This window comes from Mesoplodon mirus (genome assembly GCF_964341445.2).
Source record: "Mesoplodon mirus genome assembly, chromosome: 3".
Taxonomy (NCBI): Eukaryota; Metazoa; Chordata; class Mammalia; order Artiodactyla; family Ziphiidae; genus Mesoplodon; species Mesoplodon mirus.
In genome coordinates, this window is record NC_138978.1 from 161,023,282 (window position 1) to 161,044,388 (window position 21,107).

General features: G+C 49.7%; 1 protein-coding gene across 3 annotated transcripts in view; it reads right to left on the reverse strand.

The window, feature by feature from the left end:
• The window catches only part of CACNA1E (calcium voltage-gated channel subunit alpha1 E), a gene marked incomplete at its 3' end in the record, with an annotated part of 300,753 nt that overhangs the window by 64,100 nt on the left and 215,546 nt on the right, over positions 1 to 21,107 (reverse strand). For 2 of the 3 annotated variants that reach the window (XM_082612460.1, XM_082612459.1), the window contains exons 9-21: positions 19,308 to 19,361; positions 18,565 to 18,654; positions 17,407 to 17,616; positions 16,514 to 16,626; positions 14,533 to 14,645; positions 14,039 to 14,170; positions 13,489 to 13,561; positions 12,521 to 12,638; positions 10,401 to 10,468; positions 8,830 to 8,927; positions 4,674 to 4,730; positions 2,850 to 3,503; positions 2,122 to 2,435 (exon numbers count right to left, since the gene is read on the reverse strand). In XM_082612460.1, the coding sequence (XP_082468586.1) occupies positions 2,122 to 2,435; positions 2,850 to 3,503; positions 4,674 to 4,730; positions 8,830 to 8,927; positions 10,401 to 10,468; positions 12,521 to 12,638; positions 13,489 to 13,561; positions 14,039 to 14,170; positions 14,533 to 14,645; positions 16,514 to 16,626; positions 17,407 to 17,616; positions 18,565 to 18,654; positions 19,308 to 19,361 (2,094 nt within the window). The remainder of the gene's footprint in view (positions 1 to 2,121; positions 2,436 to 2,849; positions 3,504 to 4,673; positions 4,731 to 8,829; positions 8,928 to 10,400; positions 10,469 to 12,520; positions 12,639 to 13,488; positions 13,562 to 14,038; positions 14,171 to 14,532; positions 14,646 to 16,513; positions 16,627 to 17,406; positions 17,617 to 18,564; positions 18,655 to 19,307; positions 19,362 to 21,107) is intronic. The other variant, XM_082612461.1, reaches the window with a different exon arrangement.

The following is a 21,107-nucleotide window of genomic DNA, read 5'->3' on the forward strand; positions in this document are numbered from 1 at the left end:
TATACTGAGTTAAGCCCTGCTCTCTTCCTAGCTTTACCCCTGCCCTGATTTCAGGTGGTATAGCCTTTTTTTTTTGCCATATAAATGATAATCATGTTTCCCTGGGTAAAACAGAATGGTTGTTTCTGTTGTAAAGTTTACAAAGTTTATTTATATCTAAAATCTGGACTCTTTGTATATATTCACTCATGGCATTTTTCACATCAGTACACCCTGGATGGCATATATTATTATTCCCCTTCTACAGATAGGAAAACTGAAGTTCAGGGAATTCAAGGACCTATCCGAAGGTCATACGGCTGGTATGGGTTCCCAATTCAAAATTCTATCTCCTTTCAAAGAAATCACACTGCAGTGGAAGATTTTAAGAAGACATTACTCTGTTTGTGGCTGCCTTTCTGGCTGTGCTTTTTCCCATCATGATTAATGTAGAGACAAGAATACAATATTCACGCGAAGATGGGTCCGTGAATTTATCCCAGGATTGAGAGAATGAAGAAGCAGAGACAGAGTGGGGCTGCTGGACCACTACTCTCTGTTCCCTTACGCAAGTCCCAGAGTGGGGTGAGTGGCAGAGAGGATGAGGCTATCAGAGTGAGTGGGGCAAAGGAACCTCTCCCCCATTCCCACTCAGTGAATGCTTCTGCCCTGGAACCTTGTGTAAGTAGCAAACCTCTGAGGTCCTGACCCCTTCCAGGTCTTTCCAAAAGGTAAGTCATCCAAAGTGTCCAAAAACCCTCTGATGACATGCTTTTACCTATGACCAAGGACAGGGACTAGCTCCAGAAAGAGAACAGAGGGGGGTCAAACTTTCTTAATGTTGTGTCTCATAAAGGAGGACCCCCAAAACTTCATTATGAGAACATAAAATTAAATAAGACAGCAAAAAAGGTTGTGAGTCTGAGATCCTGAGACATGCCCACCCAAGTCAACCCCAGGGGCACCGGATATGCGAGATTTCACTTTTTTTTTTTTTTTTTTTTTTTTTTTGCAGTACGCAGGCCTCTCACTGTTGTGGCCTCTCCCACTGCAGAGCATAGGCTCCGGACGCACAGGCTCAGCGGCCATGGCTCACGGGCCCAGCCGCTCCGTGGCACGTGGGACCTTCCCGGACCGGGGCATGAACCCGTGTCCCCTGCATCGGCAGGTGGACTCTCAAGCCCTGTGCCACCAGGGAAGCCCGAGATTTCACTTTTTAAAGTAGTACTGGCACTTTGAAGAATACTTTGAGACAGTTTCTTCACTTTGAGAAGGTGAAGAAATGGAGACAGAGAAGTGGGAGAGAGAAAAACAGGGAGAGAGGACTGTTCTGTGAAAAGAGAAAAATATGGGGAAAGAAAGAGAGGGAAAAAAGCAAGCGTGGAATCCTGTGGTCACAATTCAGTGACGATAAGGTGGATGGTGGGATTAATGCAGAGATGGGTGGGGTGTCAGGGCAGGGATGGGTGTGGGTTAAGTGCTTTTTGGTTGTTTCTGTTTAAGGTCTCACAGGTGAACATCCATTGCCTTCAGGAACTATGAGAGAAAGTGTGACTAAGAGCTCCTAGGAGAAAAAGAGTAGAAAAGAGTAACAGATTCATAAAATGTTAGCACAGGGAAAGATCTCAGAGGTCATCTGGTTCGATGCCCTCACTTCACAGATGATACACTGAGGCCTCGAGAGGCACAGGGTTTAGGAGGCTACACACTGAGCATAGCCAGTGCCGGCCGCAGCCCACCTGCCACCTTCTGTTCCAGCAACGGTCCCCAAACTGTCAAGTGGCAGAGAACCTGGGGGGTCCCAGAGAATGCCATCAGATACGCATACAATGAATCAAAGAGCTGAATATAAAAACGGGTAAAAAATTACACGTGATCTCTCTGAAGACTCTAGGATGGTCACAGGGGCGAAAGGCCTAAGGACATTTTATGGGCAAAACTTAAGATTGAGAAAATTCTAACTTATTTTTCTTGCAAACTGGGATAAAACTGCTGCTATTTTTTTTACGTGTTGAAGAGTGATTTCATCCCACTGGTGGGGTTTTCCACGCAGCTCTCCAGGGATGACTCCAGAGCCATGACTCCCCCAGCCCTGGGCACGATGGGCAATGGGGGTGAAGGGGACAGGAACTGCATTCTCACTGTGCACCACGGTCGAGTCCACCAAGGGGTCCACGTCGGGGATGGCGACGGTGACGCTGGTGCTCTCAGGGTCAGCCTTGTCCGTGTTGGCCGTGGCGCAGGAGAGGTCGGGCTCACTCTGGCTGATGACCCGGCCCATGTCCAGCTGCACGTCCCCCAGCAGGGCTTGCTCACTGCTGCCCTCTGGCTCCTGTTCCGTCAGCGCTGCATCCTTCTCCGCCTGCAGCTCTGGTTGGGGCAGGGCGAGGGGTGTGTCGGCCTCGTCGAGGGCTCCTGCCAGCCCAGAACCTCTGGACAACATCAGACTATTGGTCCTGTGAAGAGAGAGGGGGACACAGCTGGTGCTCAGATCGAGAAGCTGTTCCAAAACGGCTGATACGCCTGGCGAGAGGGAGAAGTGAGGGGAGCCAAAGCAGCCCTGCTGGAGAGCACGTGGCATCTGGTGCCTCCCACCCCACCCAGCCAGGCAGAGGAGCTAAGGTCCACGGGCAGTATCCACTGCCTTTACTCCCATCCATTCATCCACTACCCACTCCCAACAGGAGATGCCCTGGTTTTCAGAGGGGTAGACGCCATCGCTGTCATATTTACACATGCCTCGTAAAAGGTACATTAGCATCACCTCCATGTTACTACAGGGGAAACCGAGCCTTGGAAAGGCTTACGTTGAAGAACCCCTAATGCCAGCCGCACTACATGCCTCCAGCATGCTCCTGTGTCTAATTTACCTTCTTAAGTCCTGGGATCGCTCTTCTTCCTGGATTGTGGGCTCCTTGCCCCCGTGGCTGTCCCTGGGCTCGAGGTCCCTCTCCCCCTCACTGGGCACAGCTTCATCCAGACTCCGCTCCTGGCTGGCAGACCTGCTCCTGGAAGCGGAGGAGGACTCCTTGCCCTCCGTCCTGACGCGGCGGTGCCGGCTGCGCCGCTGGCTCTGCCTGTGCCTGGCCCGGTCCTCGAAGGCCACCACGGTCTCCCCGCCCCCGGCCTCCTGCTGGGTCGGGTCACAGTTCCCATGACAGGGCCTGGCCAGCCAGGGCGGCTCCCGTTTGCCCAGGGACAGGGGGCTCCTCTGGTTGTCCAGGGCACTCGACAGGTCCCCTCCGTCCCCCTGGAGGGACCCCCCGCGGCTGACGCGCTCTTCCTCACATTTCTCCAGACCCAGGCCCAGGGCCGGCCCCTCGATGGGCCTGGGTCTCCGGTAGAGGCTGGGGTGGGCATTGAGTGGGTGGAGGGAGCTCAGGGGGTTGAGGGGGTTGAGGGGGTTCATGGGCGGGGCCTCCTCCTTGTTGAGGGCCTCCTGGCTGGGCATCTGCATGTGCCTTCTCAGCTGGCTGGTGCGCTGCTCCCACACCGACATGTGGTGTCGGCGCCTTCGCTCCCTCCTGGCAAAGGGGAGAGGGCGAGGGCTTGGTCAGAACTGACGGCTAAGGGCCAGGGAGGGCGGCCACGGGGCAGAGGCCAGCCCTCGGTGGCCGTGGGATGGGGGGACACACAGTGCAGGGAGCGAACGGGAGAGCCCAGGATCTGCAGACAGCGTGCACAGAAAGACGCGAGGGGCCAAGGGGGTGGTGGGACCACTGCCCCCCGGTCCGTGGGGCTTCCCACTCTAATCACTGCTCTGCAGGAGCTGAGACGGGTGGGGTGAGCCCAGGACTGAGTCCCGGTCCCCAGGACAGTAGTACGAAGGCTTACCAGATGTCCACTCCCCCAGCTCCCCTCTGCTTTCAGGGCATCAGCCTGTACCTGCTCTGTACCCACCAATGGCCCTTAGTTCAAGGTGAGAGGCCTTTCTTCCTCCTCCTCTCCCTCTCCTTTCCCTTTCTGAGGACAGCCTGGGAGAGCCAGGGCTGAGAAATACAATGGGTAGGTACTATCCAAGGGTGACGGATGACAGTGGCGAGCAGACCCATGTTATAAAAGGTCTTGGCATCACTCTTGCAGTGATGCAGTGGGGTCTCTTCCACAACCACTAATCAAATCCACGGGACTCTAAGTCCAGGGACCACCAGCAACTCATACTCAAAACAACCGCTGAACAGTCCAGCTCAGGGGCCTGGCTGAGCATTCACGTGGCAGCGGGAACACAAACGTGACACAGAGAGTGGGCTCCCACAGGAGGGGGCGTGGGGTGGACGCCTATGCCCGCACTCACACACGCCTGCGGGCGCACGCCTAGAGCCCGTGCAGGGGATGCTCACATGTGCCCACACGCATCCTCACTGGGGCCCACACGTGCTGTCCACAAGTGCCTGCGTGAAAGGCACCCCACTGGCACTGACGACCCACGCCGACACGTGCCCACTCACAGGCCACACGGAAGAGCAAACTGCACACGGGGTCACATACCTGAGACGCACACTGAGAAAGGCACATGGTGAGAGGCGTGGAGGGGCAGATCCACAAACCATGTGCACGGAACGCCCACGCACACACCATGGCACACACTGACACGTGCACGCCCGGTGCCACTCTGCCCACGGCAAGGACAAAGACACGGTGCCCCCGCACCCACACGTAACCACTCACAAACACGCAAACCGGTACACACATACAGGTGGCTGCTGCGTGGCTCCCACATCGACATGTGGTGTCTTCTCCTTCTGTCTCTTCTGGGGAAGAAAAATGGACAGGTTCAGTGCATCCTGACCTCCAGGACCCGCAAGCCCCACGGCCACCAGCCGATCTCCAGGGAGAGGTGCAGAATCCCCTACGGGTCTGCTGCCCTCAGTAGACTCCCAACCTTCAGCTCTCCAAGGGAGTGACCTTGGTTCCTTGCTGTGTGCAAACACACGGATCTACTATTGAAGCAAACATGCAGGCACACAAAGGGTCTATTGTTTCCCGGAGGTAACAGCTTCGGATACTCAGTCATCAAGCCCCACCGGCACTCACGCTTTCACCTAAATATCCTTCAGAGACCTATTTTGGAAACCCTGTAAACTTGGACAAAGAGTTGTATTTCCCCCTGATCATTTCTAGGAGATTCACAAGGGTGTGACTCCCCAGCTTATCACTCCAATCTCACATAACATGCAGGGAACAAATGCACTGCCATGCACACCACTGAGGCCACCAAGCAGCCCATGGCCAAAGGCGGGGCCACCACTCCGTGGGCTGCTGTCCACATACTTCAGGATGTAAGCAGTGTCTCCTGCATGTGTGCAATGCAGTGGCCCTGACCAGAGGCCTTGAATGTTCAGTCTATTCAGCTGGGTAAAGCACAGTATTAACCTTCCTGGCCTTGCACAGGGAAAAATCTCTTCTACAGATACACATGTGTTGTGTCCTTTCAAACACAAGGAAGGTCAGAATGGTAGGGTAGAGGCATCACCCACAAAGGCAAACAGGAAAAATGAAGCTGTCAGTGCTCAGGTGGAGGATTACACATCTGGGACACCTGTGGAATGAGCTTGCCCCAGTTCCTGGGCTGACAAATCCAGTCTGGCCCAATGGGCCCTGCCTGGACCTGGGAGGTTGGCAAATGCTGCTCCTTCCCTGATGAAATTGACACCCACCAATGGAGAACACACAGGCAAACTAGCACTGTTCAAACACCATGTCCACATCTGCAGAGACGCGTGGTCCACGGTGGGCAAAGGGAGCAGAGGCAGCTGGTATGAGCCTGAAGAGGCGCAATGCACATAAGCACCCATGGAATGCACGTGGATATCTCTGTGGAGACACCTGTTAGCTCCGCAAGTGAATGCACCCCTCAGCATTGACAGCTGCAATGCACGTAGAGCGGCCATGCCAAGAAGCATGGGCAGCACAGAGAAAGAGAAGCACACGCTCTAGACGGGCAGCATGCACTCCCACCAGGAAAAGCACCTTCCACTGGCTATTTGCAAATTCTCAAATATTCAGACGCCAGCCCCCCAGAAGCACATGTGTAAGAGTGTAATTACACGGAAGAATTCTCTCTCTCTCTTACATGCTCACATGTGTGCACACCCACATATGCGTGCACGCGCACACACACACACACACGCCAGGCAAAAGAGAGAACCAACCTCTAATTTCCACACAAATCAGATACACACTTCAAACTTCACTTCTCCAATCGCACATACAAAGATCCAGATTCACATCCCATCACAACCATTAATATGTCTTCATACCTAAAGTCACAGAGAAGCATCTTTCCAACTCATGCATATATGACCTCACATACACCCTGCAAGGACCCTGTGGATGAGGAAGGGTAGTTGGTATTCTTCATTTCGAAGATGGGGAAACAGGGATTCTGAGATGCCAGGAGGTTCCCTCAGCGTGTGAGGGACCGAGCTGCGACTAGCACTTGGGCCTTTTAATTTGTAACAATGTTCTTTCCGTGTTTCTCTATGGACACCACCTTCGCACTTAGTTATACCATAGTCCAGAAGTCAGGGGTCTGGCCTGCAAGCCCAGGCAGTGCACACACCTTGACAACGTTCAACCTGCAGCACCCACCTCGCAGCACAAGCACCGCACCCAAAGCCTGGATCTCTGCTCATCTTGGACGGTCACAGCACCTCTCCCACCTCACTGTGCCCAGATACGCACACAGCTCAATGCCTACTGCCATGTGCCTACCAGCATCTCATTCATTCTTTCATTCCATAAATAGTGAGTTTCTACTCTGGGCCAAGCATCCTTCCCCCGCGAATCTCTAAACCCACTCCTCCTCCAGGCTTCCTCATCTCAGTAAATAGAACCACCCACTGCTAAGTGCCAGCCAGCCCTACCCACCAGCATGTTTGGATACCTGTGTATATGTATTTTTAGCCCAGACTCATGAGTGCAGGGAAAGTGGAGTAGAAACTGCTCAAGGCCCAGAGAATGCTCTAGGGAGGAAGGAGTTGTTTCACCTTTCTTCATCAATCTTCAAAAAATTTGCCGGGGGTGGGGGGGGAGGAGAGTTTATTTCTCATGCAGGGGTGGGAGGTCCCCACACATAACTCTGGAATGTTCCTACAGGGCGAGGCCGAGGACATTCATAGGCTTTCACACGAGCTCTGGGTAGAGAAGGGCTCCTCCCTGATCAGCTTCAAGTAATAGATGACAGGGTCTGGGGCCAGGATAGAGGTCCAGCTGCCAAGGGTCTCAGACCCTCCCCAGTGATACCCCAGGACCCCTCACTCAGTCCTCAGGAGGGCCAAGAAGCCACAACAGGAATTCCGTGGTTCTGTGGTCACTTCTCAAGGCCCTTCTCCAAGGCCCTCCCCCAGCACCATATAGTGGCCAGCTCCCCCCAACAGGGCCCATGGCCTGCCGGTTCCACCAGCAGCCACAGGGCCAGGCTGGACCCTCAAAGAGAGTCTACACTCGCCACTCTAATTCATCACCTCCCATTCTTTCCCTAATCCGCTCCAACTGGATTCTGTTCCCGCTGGGCCACTGAAACGGCTCTCGGGAAGGTCGCTAACAGCGTTCATTTCGCCAAACCCAACGTTCCCTTTTCTGTTCTCATCTTACGTGATCTTTCAACGGTCCTGAGCTCCGCCGTCCACTCCCTCCGTCTGGAAGCGTGTTCTTCTCCATGTCTCCAGGACACCACGCTCCCTTGCTCTCTCTCCCACCTCCGGGCTGCTCCCCGTCAGTCTCCTCGCGGCTTTTCCTCGAGGCCTGGCGTGCTCTGGCCCCTGTCCTCAGCGCCTCGCTTCTCCGGCCCACCTCTCCCTGGGTCAGCTCTCCCAGGCTGACAGCTAAAATGCCATCCAAATGCAAATGCTCCCCCAAGCCCTTATTTCTAACCCCGACTTCTAAACTCCAGACTCACAGGCCAACAGCCCGTTCAACATCTTCACTTGCATGTCTTACAAGCATCTCAGATTTAACGTGGCCAAAATGAACCTTGGATTTCCACTGTTCTCCAGGCTAGCGGTAAATACCACCATCATCTACCCAGTTGCTTAGGTTCAAACCTAAAACCCTGGGAGAAACGTTTGTTTCTTCTCTGTTTTTTTTTCATCCCCACCTCCATCACATTTATTCCATCAGCTCATCCTATTGGTTCTCCCTCCAAAATACAGACCGAGTGGGGTGACTTCTCATCTTCTCCATTGCTTCCATAGTCTAAACCACCACCAGCTCTCACCTACTTTGCTCTAAGAGCCAACCTCTGTCTTCCCGGCTCCAGTCTGGGCCCCTACAGTCCACCTCCACAGAGCACAGTGACCTTTTAAAAGTGTAAATCCTAACCTATCCATCTTTCCCCTCTAGACCTTCCTATGGTTGTAATTAGAACAAAAGCTAAAGTCCTTCACCTGGGCCTTCAGGACCTCCCCGGCCGTGTCTCCTTCTCTTCCCCCCTTGCTCCCTTCATACCAGCCACACTGGGCCTTGCTGGGGATGTTCCATCTTCATAATGTCACATGACCATCTTCTACACATTTAGGTCTCTGCTTAAATATCATCTCTTCAGAGAACCCCTCTCAGATCGCCCGAAGGTACTCCACCCAATTCCTGTTCCTCTGCCTTAGTACCCTGTTATATTTATTTTACAGCTATTCTCACTATCTAAAATTATTTCTGTGTATTTATCAGCTATCTTGCTCACTGAAATAAAAGCTCTGTGAAAAAAAGGGACCCTGTCTTGCTCACTGCTGTATTCACAGGACGTTTCCTGGCATGGAGAAGGCACCCTCTGAGAGTTCACAGCTTTGGAATTGAGCAACTGGCTGTCAGCACAGGAGCCCAGGGGTCTGTGAAGTGGGGACAGCGACTCACTCGATGGAAGGCATGTTGGGTGCAGACATCGGGCTGACCTCCTTGGCCTTCTGCAGCGCGTGTTTCTGGTTGAAGGCCTCCTCTTCTTCCTGTTCATCCTAGACACAAAGCAGAGAGGGCTTTGTCTGGGACCCTCATGAAGGACAGCAGCTCCCTTGGCTCTCCCCAGAAGGCGTGCTGGAGACCAGGCGAAGCGAGACAAGCAGGGGAAGAGGTGAAACAAGGCAGAATGACACAGACCTCAGGTGGCCAGCAGTCAGCCCCCTTGAGACAGAAGCCTCCTGGCCAGCAATTCTGGCCTCCACCCTGCCCCACCTCCTCAGGACAGCCGTGCAGTTCTACCCCAGTGCCAGTCCTCAGGGGAGCTGGCCGGGGCTGTGGAGGGCAGAGGCCAGAGCCGACACTTCTCAGATGCTCTGCAGTGTCTGCAAGTAATGGAGGGGGACCTTCCAGGCAGAGCCCCCTGAAGTAAACACCACACTTCCCATCACACCCTCCCTCTTCCCTGCACAGCTAAGTGACCCCACCCTGGGGCTCAGGCAGGGACCTCATCCCCTCACCCACATTCCTGCTCATAAATGTCCCTCTGTGTGATGACACCAAGGAAAGCCGGTTCAGGTAAAATGACTAGAGCTACTAAGAATACATACATCTTCACAGCCTGCTCTGGTTTTCACACACATCATTTTACTTGATCCTTGCAGTACTCCTGTAAGGTATGCAAGGCAGATATATCATTCCTTTTTTACAGATGAAGGAAGCAATGCTAATGGAGACCAGGGGTCAAGCACAAGCTAAAAGAGCCAGTGAGTGGTAGACGCATGACTCACAGCCAGCTTTTCAGATACTAGAGCTGGTATTTTTCCCTGCCTGCAGATAAGAAGACCCTCAAGGACGTAGGGAAGAGCAGTTACGGAAACATCACCAGGTTGCTAATGGGCTCTGCCCCAAACCAAATTTGTATTATGTAGGGAGAAGTTTTCACTCATCTCCCTAGACCATCCCACTGCAATCAGTATTGCCTCCACCCCTGAAGAAATGACTCAGAGGAAAGAAAGGAACAGTTCTTTGAGCAATGTAGCAACTAGCTTCATTGAAACTTCCCTCAAGATGACCATGGCCACTGGAATACCCCAGGAGACACAGTCTAGGAACAGAGATGCTCCCGGCCCCTCTCACCCCCAAACCCAGAAGTGCGAAGGCACATGATTGAGGTCACACAGCCACAGGTCACAGGAGCAGAGGTGGGACTTAAATCCAGGACTTTGGGGTTTTCTTTATTTTCCAGGGCATAATTCTGCAAAGGATATCTTTGGGAGTTTGCAGTGACTAAGTGATTATCTTCTACATCCCATGAGAGATCCAGTCTGCTCCAAGGCTCAGCAAACTCAGTGAAAGCGAACCAGGCTCCTTTCATGGATGTGTGGCTCTCCAGCTGTCCACAAGCTCCCAGAAGGGGCCTTCCTGGCAGGCTTGAGCCAGGCAACACAGACTTTTGGAAGCAGCCCCAAAGCCCAGCAGGCACCCAATGGCACTAGAGAACCATCAGATCCCCGGAGAACAATGCTTACCTTGGTCAGCTCCTGGGCATTGGCCAGATTGTCCACAGCGATGGCCAAGAACACATTCAGCAGTGTGTCTGGGGTGATGAGTTAAGGATGGGCAAGTAAGAAAAGCAAAAGGCTCCAGCAAGGCTGAGAGGGCATCTCCAGGCCTTTCCTGCCTGGGACACCAGCAGGAACAGAAACCACCCCAAAGAGTCACTTAAGCAGGGGCTGTCGGGGGAGGGAGAGAGATGTTATGCAACTCTGTTTGATGGAGAATATGTCTTCTCTCCTTCCACATGTCACCTCTTTGTACAGGACAAAGAAATACCTGAATCAAAGCTCCCAGAGGGCAAAGTGAGCTACTTTGTGACAAACTGGCCTTCCATTTCTGTGACTCACTGCCTAGCTTTCTTTTTATGGGTTTCTCATGTTTAGTTTATAGTCTGCTCTGGCCCCTAGAAGTTTTCAGGGCAGAAAACTTAAAGGAATATCACTGTTCTGTGAGACTATGGAAAATGCAAAAATATAGCTGCATCACATGGCTGTCCCTTTTCACTCTAGAAATCCCAATTCAAGGCAAGTCCCACCCCCAAAACTTCTAATGATCACGTAGAAGTTTGCAGTTTATAACGTAACATTCAAGCAAATTATCTCATTTACTATTCATAACCATCAAAGGAGAGGGATATTGCTTCTTCCTTTCAGATGTGAAAACTAGAAGCTCAGAGAGATTAAGTGACTTTCCCAAGGCCACACCGCTGGTAAACAGAGTTGCTGGGATTAAAACCTAAATCTTTCTGGTCTAGAGCCCATGACCAGCCATGGATTTTGGAATTAAATGCACTTAGTTTCTAGTCTCCCTTCACAACTTAGTAATTGTTTGACTTTGATTAAGTTATTTCCTCTAAGTCTTACAAGGTAAGGATTAGATGCAATAGTGCCTGGAAAGCATTTAGTACAGGGTCTCATGAATAGCACAAGCACGATAAATGTTAGCTATGCTCAGTAGTATCAGCATTAATCATAATACTAATATTTTTGAGAGCTTACTATGTGGAAGGCTCTGTTCTATATTAACATATAGAGCTGCCATATCATCCTGCAATCCCACCCCTGGGCATATATCTGAAGAAAACTAGAATTCAAAAAGATACATGCACCCCAATGTTCATTGCACACTATTTACAACAGCTAAGACATGGAAGCAACCTGAATGCCCATTGACACATGAATGGATAAAGAAGACATGGGATATATATACAGTGGAATACTACTCAGCCATAAAGAAGAATGAAATATTGCCATTTGCAGCAACATGGATAGACCTAGAGATGATCATACTAAGTGAAGTAAGCCAGACAGAGAAAGACAAATATCATATGATATCATTTATATGTGGAATCTAAAAAACATGATACAAATGAACTTATATACAAAACAGAAATAGATCCACGGACATAGAAAACCAAGCTTATGGTTACCAAAGGGGAAAGGGGGAAGGAGGAATAAATTAAGAGTCTGGGATTAACGTATACCCAGTATTATATATAAAATAGATAACCAACAAGGACCTTCTGTATAGCACAAGGAACTATACTCGATATTTTGTAATAACCTATAAGGGAAAAGAATCTGAAGAAAAATATATATATATGTGTAACTGAATAACTTTGTTGCACACCTGAAACTAATACAACATTGTAAATCAACTATACTTCAATAAAAAAGTCTTTTTTAAAAAAGTTAAAAAAACCCCATATAATTAATTCATTAGTATTATAGTCTTGTCACTATTTCAGCCCATAGTGATCTCTGCCCTTTCTTATTTTCCCCAGCTCATAGTATCTCCAACCATTTACTATAACAGACTCATATGTTTTTGTGATGATAGTCTGATAACTTGGATATTATGATATCTGATCATTTGGATGATACCCTATCTTGCTTATATTTATCTTCTTTACCCAACTAGCAGATGTTCCTTAAGATCGGGATCCTTGTGCCTCTTAGTACACCTAGCAATGGTCACCCCAGTGCTACCCCGCCCCCCACTATTACCACCACCGGCACCACTACGATCACCTCCTCCTCCTCACATGCTAGTCCGTGCAGGCAGCCCAAGAGAAGCCTTTTAAAAAGGATACAGTTTCCAAACAAGGTGAGCACAATGAAGTAGATAGCTGACCACATGCCTGAGCTGACCCCACCCTGGGAGCGGATCCCATTGTACATCACCTCATTCCAGTCCTCACCCGTCAGGATCTACACAAAGCAAACAACAGGCAAATCAGAGACCTGGGTTGGATGAGAAAATGGGGTCAACGGAAGGGGGAAAATTCTGGGCCTGGGTCTTTTCCATCTACCCCTTGCTTGATTATCCTGCCAGAGAGAAAAAAATGTCACGCCCATGAGTAATCCTCAACTTCCTTCTGATATGTAAGAGACACTGAAAACAGAAGGAGAACATCAAAAGGAAAGATTCTATTCCTCAAAATATAGAGTCTCCCCACCCTGACCCAAACCTCAGCTTTGCCCGGCCTGTGGGAGTCACACAGATGAGGTGGTCTGGTCACTGCCTGACTGTCCCCAGGAGCTGCCAAGATACAGTTCCTGACACAGCAGCATTATTGGAAAGGGCTTCATGGGCTCCAGTTATGGAAACCTGGGTTCTGGTTCAGCCTCAGATTCTGGCTAAACAGTGTTCTCCTTTAGCTCTTAGACATTATTGATTTTGAGTTTCCCCCATGATTTAAAAAAAATTGGGGGGGTGCGTGGAAAAGATACTTCTTTAAATGGACACGTGGGTTTGAAGATACTTCCAATTTCATAAAACCAGAAATGCGATGTTGCTGAATGACTTGGACTAACATCCCTTGCAAACTCACAAGTGTAAGGAGAAAGCCAATGAGGTCATCACAATAGAGCTCCTTTATTATTGCTAAGGACATAGCTATAGAAATGCTAGGAATTACAGTGGTGATGATTACTCAATAAGCAAGAGTACCCAGCTGCCTGAGAGGAGCTTGGAGAGCAAAGGGAGGATTCTCTTCACACATCATTTTGTAGTGTGTGCACCAAGGGATCCCAAGTAACATTTTTTAACGTCTCATACCTGGAATACAGTCATGATGGCTGCAGGGAAGGTGTCAAAGTTTGCTGAAGGAGTCCCATCATTAAAGTTGAACCTGAAAAAGGAAATTCAGAGAGAATGAAATGAAAATCTCACACATCAAGTTTTCCTTTCCCGATATTATGCCGTTTTCATCACTACTTTTCCCCTTTCTCCACATCCCCCTCTGCCCTACTCTCCCCTCATCCGAGTAACTTATGAAGACAGTTTTAGTGACTACTACTGGGGGACTGTGCACTTGAAGGGTCCTGGTAATGGGACGGGGTCTGGGCTGATCCTGAGTTACAAAGCCCCAGGCTGTACCTTTCAGGGACAGCTCCAGAGAGAGGGGTCCCCTCAATAAGAACCCTGTACAGTGTGAACGGATTAAAAACAGAGATATTTGTTCCACACACATGCTCGTGGTTGATTTGAACCACAGACACGAACAAACGAGATAGTTAACATGGCAATCAAATTAGTGACCCCAGCGCTCACAGGTTGAAGTCTAGGTTTTGAGGCCCCTTTGGATGCAAAGTTCATTGGTGCTTACCTGCCTCCAAACAGCTGCATTCCTAGGAGAGCAAAGACAACGATGAAGAGGAATAGAAGGAAGAGCAAACTGATGATTGACTTCATGGAACTCATCAAGGAGACCACCAAATTCCGTAGGGATGCCCAATACCTACAAAAACCCAGACAGCATTACAGCAGTGAACACTAAATACCAAATTATCTCCATGCACAGCTGGGCATCTGCCTGGTGGTCTATGAGATAAGCCGCATCTGCATACTTGTAGGAAGGAGAGATGACAGCAAGAATGTGGCTCCCCTTGGGAATGTGGCACAGGATACGGCATCATGGGCATTTTTCTGGTTTAATCTTCGGAGAAGAAGAAGGAACTGAAGAACGGAGTTGGGGGTGGAGTCGGGAAGGGGATCATGTGGTAAGGGCATGTGGGGATGGAAGGAAATAAATATAATAAGGCAGAGAGAAGCGTCCACTCTCGAAGGTGGTTGGGAAGAGTCTAGATTCTGATCACTTACTTGGTTATTTTAAATATTCTTAGAAGCCGGAGAGCTCGCAAGACACTGATTCCAAAAGATGTACCAGGTCTGAAGATCGCCCAGACCACTTCAAAGATGCTGCCCACTGTGACCTAAAGAGCCAAACCCAGCCACGGTGAGAAGCGGAAAAGGAGCAGGAGGTGAATGAGGAGGAGGAGGAGAGAGGAGTAATCTTGTATTCTGCAACCAACAGCTCTCACTGGGCCATTTTGAAATTCAAACTCTCCCCTCCCCCACCAGCCCACCTGCAACAGGACCACCTGTTTGTGAAGGCTGCCAAGGAAAAACAAGACTCTACCACCTCTCTCCCCACTGCTCCCCACTCCCCTTGCTAAATTTCCTCCTTCATACTATAGATTGCTTTACTGACTGCTCTTCTGTCCTTTGTGAAAACTGCAGTAGTCATTCACCACTTCTGCACACATTTGACAGCCATACTGTTCTTATCACACCTTGAACAGACAAAAGAGTGGTCCTCAAATGAGAAAACAAGTTTACATTAATACACGTTGCATTCCAATATAAAAACCTCTGAGAAGATCCAGGTTCTCTCATTGTCCTAGAATTTAGTGCTAACAAGAATGTTTCAGTGGGGCTTTCCCGGTGGCACAGTGGTTGAGAGTCCGCCTGCTGATGCAGGGGACGCGGGTTCGTGCCCCGGTCCGGGAAGATCCCACATGCCACGGAGCGGCTGGGCCCATGAGCCATGGCTGCTGAGCTGTGCCTCCGGAGCCTGTGCTCCGCAGCGGGAGAGGCCACAACAGTGAGAGGCCCGCATAGCGCAAAAAAAAAAAAAAAAAAAAAAAAGAATGTTTCAGTCACCTGTACATGAAATATCTTTCAGTTCCTCAGGACCCCATACCCCAACGTGATGGTACTACTTGGTGGCATAGAATCTGACTGCTATAGAAATAGCAACGTCAAATTAACCATCCAATTTGTTTTACGCTTTAATTATATGTTTATCGAAAGTCTACTATATTCCACACATTGCACTAGGAGAAAGAACAAAAATTAATTCTCACAGCAATGCTGAAAAGTATGTAAATAAGGGAACTAAGGTGAAAATGGTCTTTCACTAGTTATTATGCCTGAAAATTGCCTGTACCCAGAAGCATATGTTCCAAGTTAAAATGCAGATTGGCAAGGGCTCAGAATCGTTAGCACCTAACTGGAGATTTGGCAGAAAAAGAAGTGGGTTTGGCAGAAAGAGAGGTGGTTCAGGAACCCAAAGTTTTGCAACCTACTTCTGCTGCTAACTGGCTGCGTGAACTTGCACATGAGGTCTCCGATTTACTCATGTGTAAACGGGCAGCCTAACTGCCAACCAACACCTAACATCGTGGACGTCGGACCCCTGCAAGCAGCGGAGGACAAAAATGTATGTGAAAGCACCTTGAAGACTGTTAGTAATGCACACATTTATATATCAATATTATTTAGGAACGTGGACACTGGGTGAAGTAGTCTATGTGGGGACTTGCTAATACCCGAGTGTGTATGTGCATATGTGTATGAATGTTTAAGGGTATACCCAGATAATTTTCCCAATTTTAAACTGAACTCAAAAAATAAATACATAAGTTTCTCATTTTTGATTGAACCACCTTCTGGAATGAAGTCTTTTGTCCTTCTCCCCCAGGCTTCCCCCAAGAAAATAAGTGGTTCAAAACTTTGGCTACGGGTAGCTTTGTAAAATTTACTGAAGTGTTTACTCTATGGTATGTGTGTTACCATTCAGTAAAAACATTAAAAATAAAAGAGCATTTAAAAAACCCAAACAAACCCTAGTACGGCAAGGATTCACACATTCCTGACCTCCCTTTTGCTAATCCTATCTATTCCCCTTTTATAAATTCTGATTTCAGCGCTTCACGCCGAGCCCCGGAGCAAGCTGCTTATCTCAAACCATGGCATAGCAACCCCTGGCAGAAGGATGGGCGGGCTCCAGAGCACTTACCCCAAAATCAAAGCAGTTGAACGAAGAGTGAAAATAAAGGCGAGGCCCCATGCCGTACATCTTCAGGGACATCTCCAGGAGGAAGAGTCCCAGAAACAAAAATTCTGCATAGTCTGAAAGCATTAAAGGCAGAAGCGTTGGTTCCATGGATGGCACGGGCTTCTGCCCTCCCCGGTCCAATCACCCCACCTACAGAGGAACCCTCAACAGCAGCAGGACCTACACAAGCGGGACTTCCAGTGACCATGCCAGCTCAGTGCCAGGCAAAACCTAATGATGTCTGAAGACGCTCAGACCCAGAATGAGTCCCAGGCACACTCCACAGGTCAGCTTTGCTCTCTTGACAGGTGGCTTTGTCATTGCCCTTCAAATGGTAGGTGGCTCTCAGGAGAGAGAGAAAGAGCTTAAGCATGGCTTTGATGAAAGAGCCGGATTCGCTCTCCACACTCCCGGCAGTGACAGCCTCTGGGAGCCTCACTCGCACCCAGCAGCAGCCTGACCCAGAGCTGACCTACACGTTTCCTTTCTGGTCTATTGAAGGTATCCATTTCCCTAGGAACTTTTCCCCCTAGGACTTTGGTGACCAAGACTCCCTACATCACTAAACCGACTTAAGGCACTAAGCCGGCCTTAGACTACCCAAGGTGTAACACCATCTTGTTGACGCATCAGCAAAGATTTGTTGATCTGATTCAATAATGAATGACAGCTGGGAATGGTCGTGTGCTAACCCCGACCCCTTGAGGACAGCTCTGGCCTCTGTCACAATGTGGTGGAGAGGCAGAACTCTGGGTGGGCAGGACCACTGCCAGGCCCACGTGACACCTTGCTCTCTTGACAGTACACCCCAATCGAGCTGCTGCCGTGAAAGCCAGGAGTCACCGTTCACTTACAGAGAAGGTGGGTGAGCCACTGGGGCTGGTTGTGATGGACGATGGCCACACAGGCGGTGTTGAGAGCCACAAGGCTCAGCACAATCCAGTAAAACACCTGGGATTTAACCATGTGGCGGATAGAGATACGCAGAAGCCGCTCCTTGTGCCGGAAATAGGAGGCCCCGTCCACCTTTGTACTCTTGATGCTGGCCCTGGCGAGGGGTGTGCCTAGGTGGGAGAAGTAAGGAGGGAGAATGAGGCTGCAGAAGAGATCACCCTCCGTGGCAAGCAGGTATTCGCAGGGCAAGGTGGGCAGCTTTGGTCCCAGGGCTAGGGTACTGCCACGTGTTATGAGCTAAGAGTTTCCACAGCACAGCAGGGAACCCTGCTTTTCCTCTGGGCACCCTCAGTCCTAGGAAACAGAAAGATTCCCCAGGCAGGACACCAGGCATCCAGCCGGTATCTTGAATCCTAACAGGATCGTGTTTATGTCTGTAACAGATTGGGCTTCTCTCTGGCTTTTCTTTTTAAATATGCTTCAGGCACTGGAATCATCCTGCCGCATTTGTGATTTTTTTCTGCCACTGGAAGCCTAAAGCAGCGATGAGCTCTGTACGCCTCTTCTGCTTTTGAGGATGAAGTCAGACCCTTCCCTTTTATCTGGGGAGGAAAAAATCTGCCATCAGCCAGAATCTCTAAGGGAACCTGAGGTTGAACACCAGTCATGGTAAAGGGCTGTCAGTAGGAATTTGTTTAAGTATCACATGGAAGCAGGCGATGGAAGTAGGTAGAGGCTACTATGATTAAGCAAATGATTGCAGGTTCTCAAATGGGTGTCCTCAGGATCCTTTGAACAATTTCCCAAAGTGGGTTCTCATTATCACATCCAGGAGAGATGGGATATGTATGCCGATGGGATACATCTGCCACACTTGAAGAATCTGGGTTGGATTCTTGGCCCTAAGCCCCATGTTTCACATAACAGTATCCCCTGGTCCATCTTTTTCTGTAAGTCATTGTCAACTAGATTAGATTCCAACGCCTTTTCCTAATTACATCCCAAAGTTCTGGATTCTTTGGCCTCCCTTCCTCCTGGTGGTGTTTCTCCAAAGACAGGATGTTCCCTTTCAGAGGAGGTTCAGAGCAGTGAAAGGAGATCTGACGGCCTCCACTCACCCACAGAGGAGATGTCGACACAGTGCTCGTCACTGGAGTCTCGCGTCATGGCCTCCGTCCGGCTCCTTTTGATGGTTGCCCTTCGGAGCACTACACCAGGGAAGGCGGAGGCCAGGGAGAGGACACAAGAACAACCGGATCAGTCTGGTCAGAACTGAGGACTGTGGGCAAGAGGCCCCTCTGACACAGGCGCGCCTGCCTTTAAATACCCGAGCCAGGGTTAGTGAAGTCACAAATGTCTACGGAAACATGGCTCCCATGCTCAGCAGCACCTCTGACACACGAGGCTCTTGAATCCCATGGGACAAGGCTCCCGAATCCTTGCTAGAGCTTATCTAAATGCAGTAGGTAACAGGTACTCCGTATCTATTTGTTCTGGTTCTTCATAAACAATGGCACTTCCTGCCAATGAAAGTGGTCCCAAGATGATCCCCACAAATTGTCAAAGAAGATCCCTTTCTGTGCCATTGGTTGTATGGTGGCTTTTTCACTGCCCGTATCAAGCACACGCCCTGGAACAAAGCAACTCTTGGATTTCATTTTCATCACTTTAAAAAGCATTTAAATCCATGACTCAATTCCCTTCATTTTAAAGCACGAGGGATTTTATGACAGAGAGACTTGCGTTTCAAATCCCAGAGCGCCCCTCTTTTATTTCTTTCTCCTCTTTTGATCAAGAGAGATTGCCTCTGCAGAAGAGGGGGCAAATGCGAAAGGAATGAGGCCTTGGAGCACTTCCTTACCTTCTAAGGCTGACGTTCCAGCATTTTTATTTTCTTCAGCGAGCATGACTTCCTCTATATGGAAACAAATGGTTTAGTAAATTATTGGTAAATGCCAAATTATTTTGCAACATGAAAAGCCCTCTGGAACGGCTCTGGCTCCAGAGCAACAGAGAGAGAGCAAAGAGTTCAGAGCTGGTCACAGGCATCAGCCTCAGCAAGACATCAAGGGTCATGAAGGGAGCACCCGAACGTCAGAACAGAAAGGAAGGTCTTCAGTGAGGGGGTGTTGGTGGGTGATCGGGAAGATTCAGCTCTGTCTCTGATACACTGTTTAGGAGAATAGACCTGAGAGCGAAAGGTGATCTTTTTAACTAAAATCCCCTAAATGGATAAGAATGACAAATTTCCATTTCTGTTTTTTTCTTTCATCCAGGTTCCTTAAACCTTTTCTAGCAGCAGGAGCTCCCTTAGTTTTGCTTGTCTGCAGCCCCTAGGTCATAACACCCACCCCTTCATTCTGAAGGTGAGACCATGTTTTGGGTTCTAGCCTACTTCTTTAAGGAAAGGGCAGAGGAAGGTGCTCACAGCCACCCCAAAGAGAGGAGCAGGGCTTACGGGCTTGCTTCCTTGCCCCGCCACCACTTCCATCCTGCCTAGTTGAGCAGAGCTTGAGCTGAAGAGGCTTGGGCCCATCATGAATTTGTCCCTGTGATATAATAAAATATAAATATTTGGTCTCTGTCCACCTTCCTGGCACAGAGTTTCCAAACCCTTGGGATTTACTGTCTTTTGTACGCTAATCAGATGACTCACTGTGGGAGATGCCTAGTTAGTGTAAGGATGGGGGCTGGTCCCCCCAAAAAACCAACCACATGATTAGAAGGCTGTAACTTTCAGTCTCATCCCCCTCCCACCTCGCAGGAGGGGAGAGGGTCTTGAGACTATTCCATCACCAGTGGTCAATGATTTAATCAATCATGTCTACATAAAACCTCCATAAAAAACCCTACGCGACGGGGCCCGGGTTGCTTATGGGTTGGTGAGCACATCAGGGTACTGGGAGGGTTAAGTGCCTGGAGAGGGCATGTAGGATCTGCACGCCCCCCAAACCCCACCCTCATACCTTACCCTGTGTATCTCTTCCATTTGTCTGTTACTGACTTGTGTCCTTCACAATAAACTGGTGGTAGTTTTTCCTGAGTTCTGTAAGTCATTCTAACTAATTATCAAATCTGGAGCCCTCTGAAATTTTAGTCAGCCAGGAAGAGGTGCAGGTCACCTGGGGACCCCACTGTGGCTGGTGTGTAAAGTAGAGGCAGGCTTGTGGGATGGAGCCTTTCACCTGTGGCGTCTGCACTAACTTCGTGTCAGAATTGAAATGAATTGTTGGACACCCCAACTGGTGTCAGAGAGTGGAAGGCCTGGTTGGCATTGGGACGATGTATTTGGTTGTTGGCGTTTGGAAAACCACCACTTAGTCCCCTGGACGCCCCTCTTGGCCTCCCCAGGAGCAGCCTGTACTCCACAGCGGTGTCATCATCGGCAGGGTACTATTTTCTGCTAAGACTTATTAGGATGTGCCTCACTGACACCCCTCCAAACTTATCAACAAAACAGCCCTTCATTCCCACGTGTGCTGGGATTCTGAGCCCAACTATTGGGAGTGGTGTGGATGAGTTCTGATCACCGCCCCTGTCTCAGCCACAGGCGAGGGAGCTGGAGGCCCCAGCAATCATTCCCTAAGATCCCAGCTGCCGGGAAAAGCTTGCAGCAGGGTCTGTGAAGCAATGCTTTAATTTAAGCACTTCTAACAAGTAA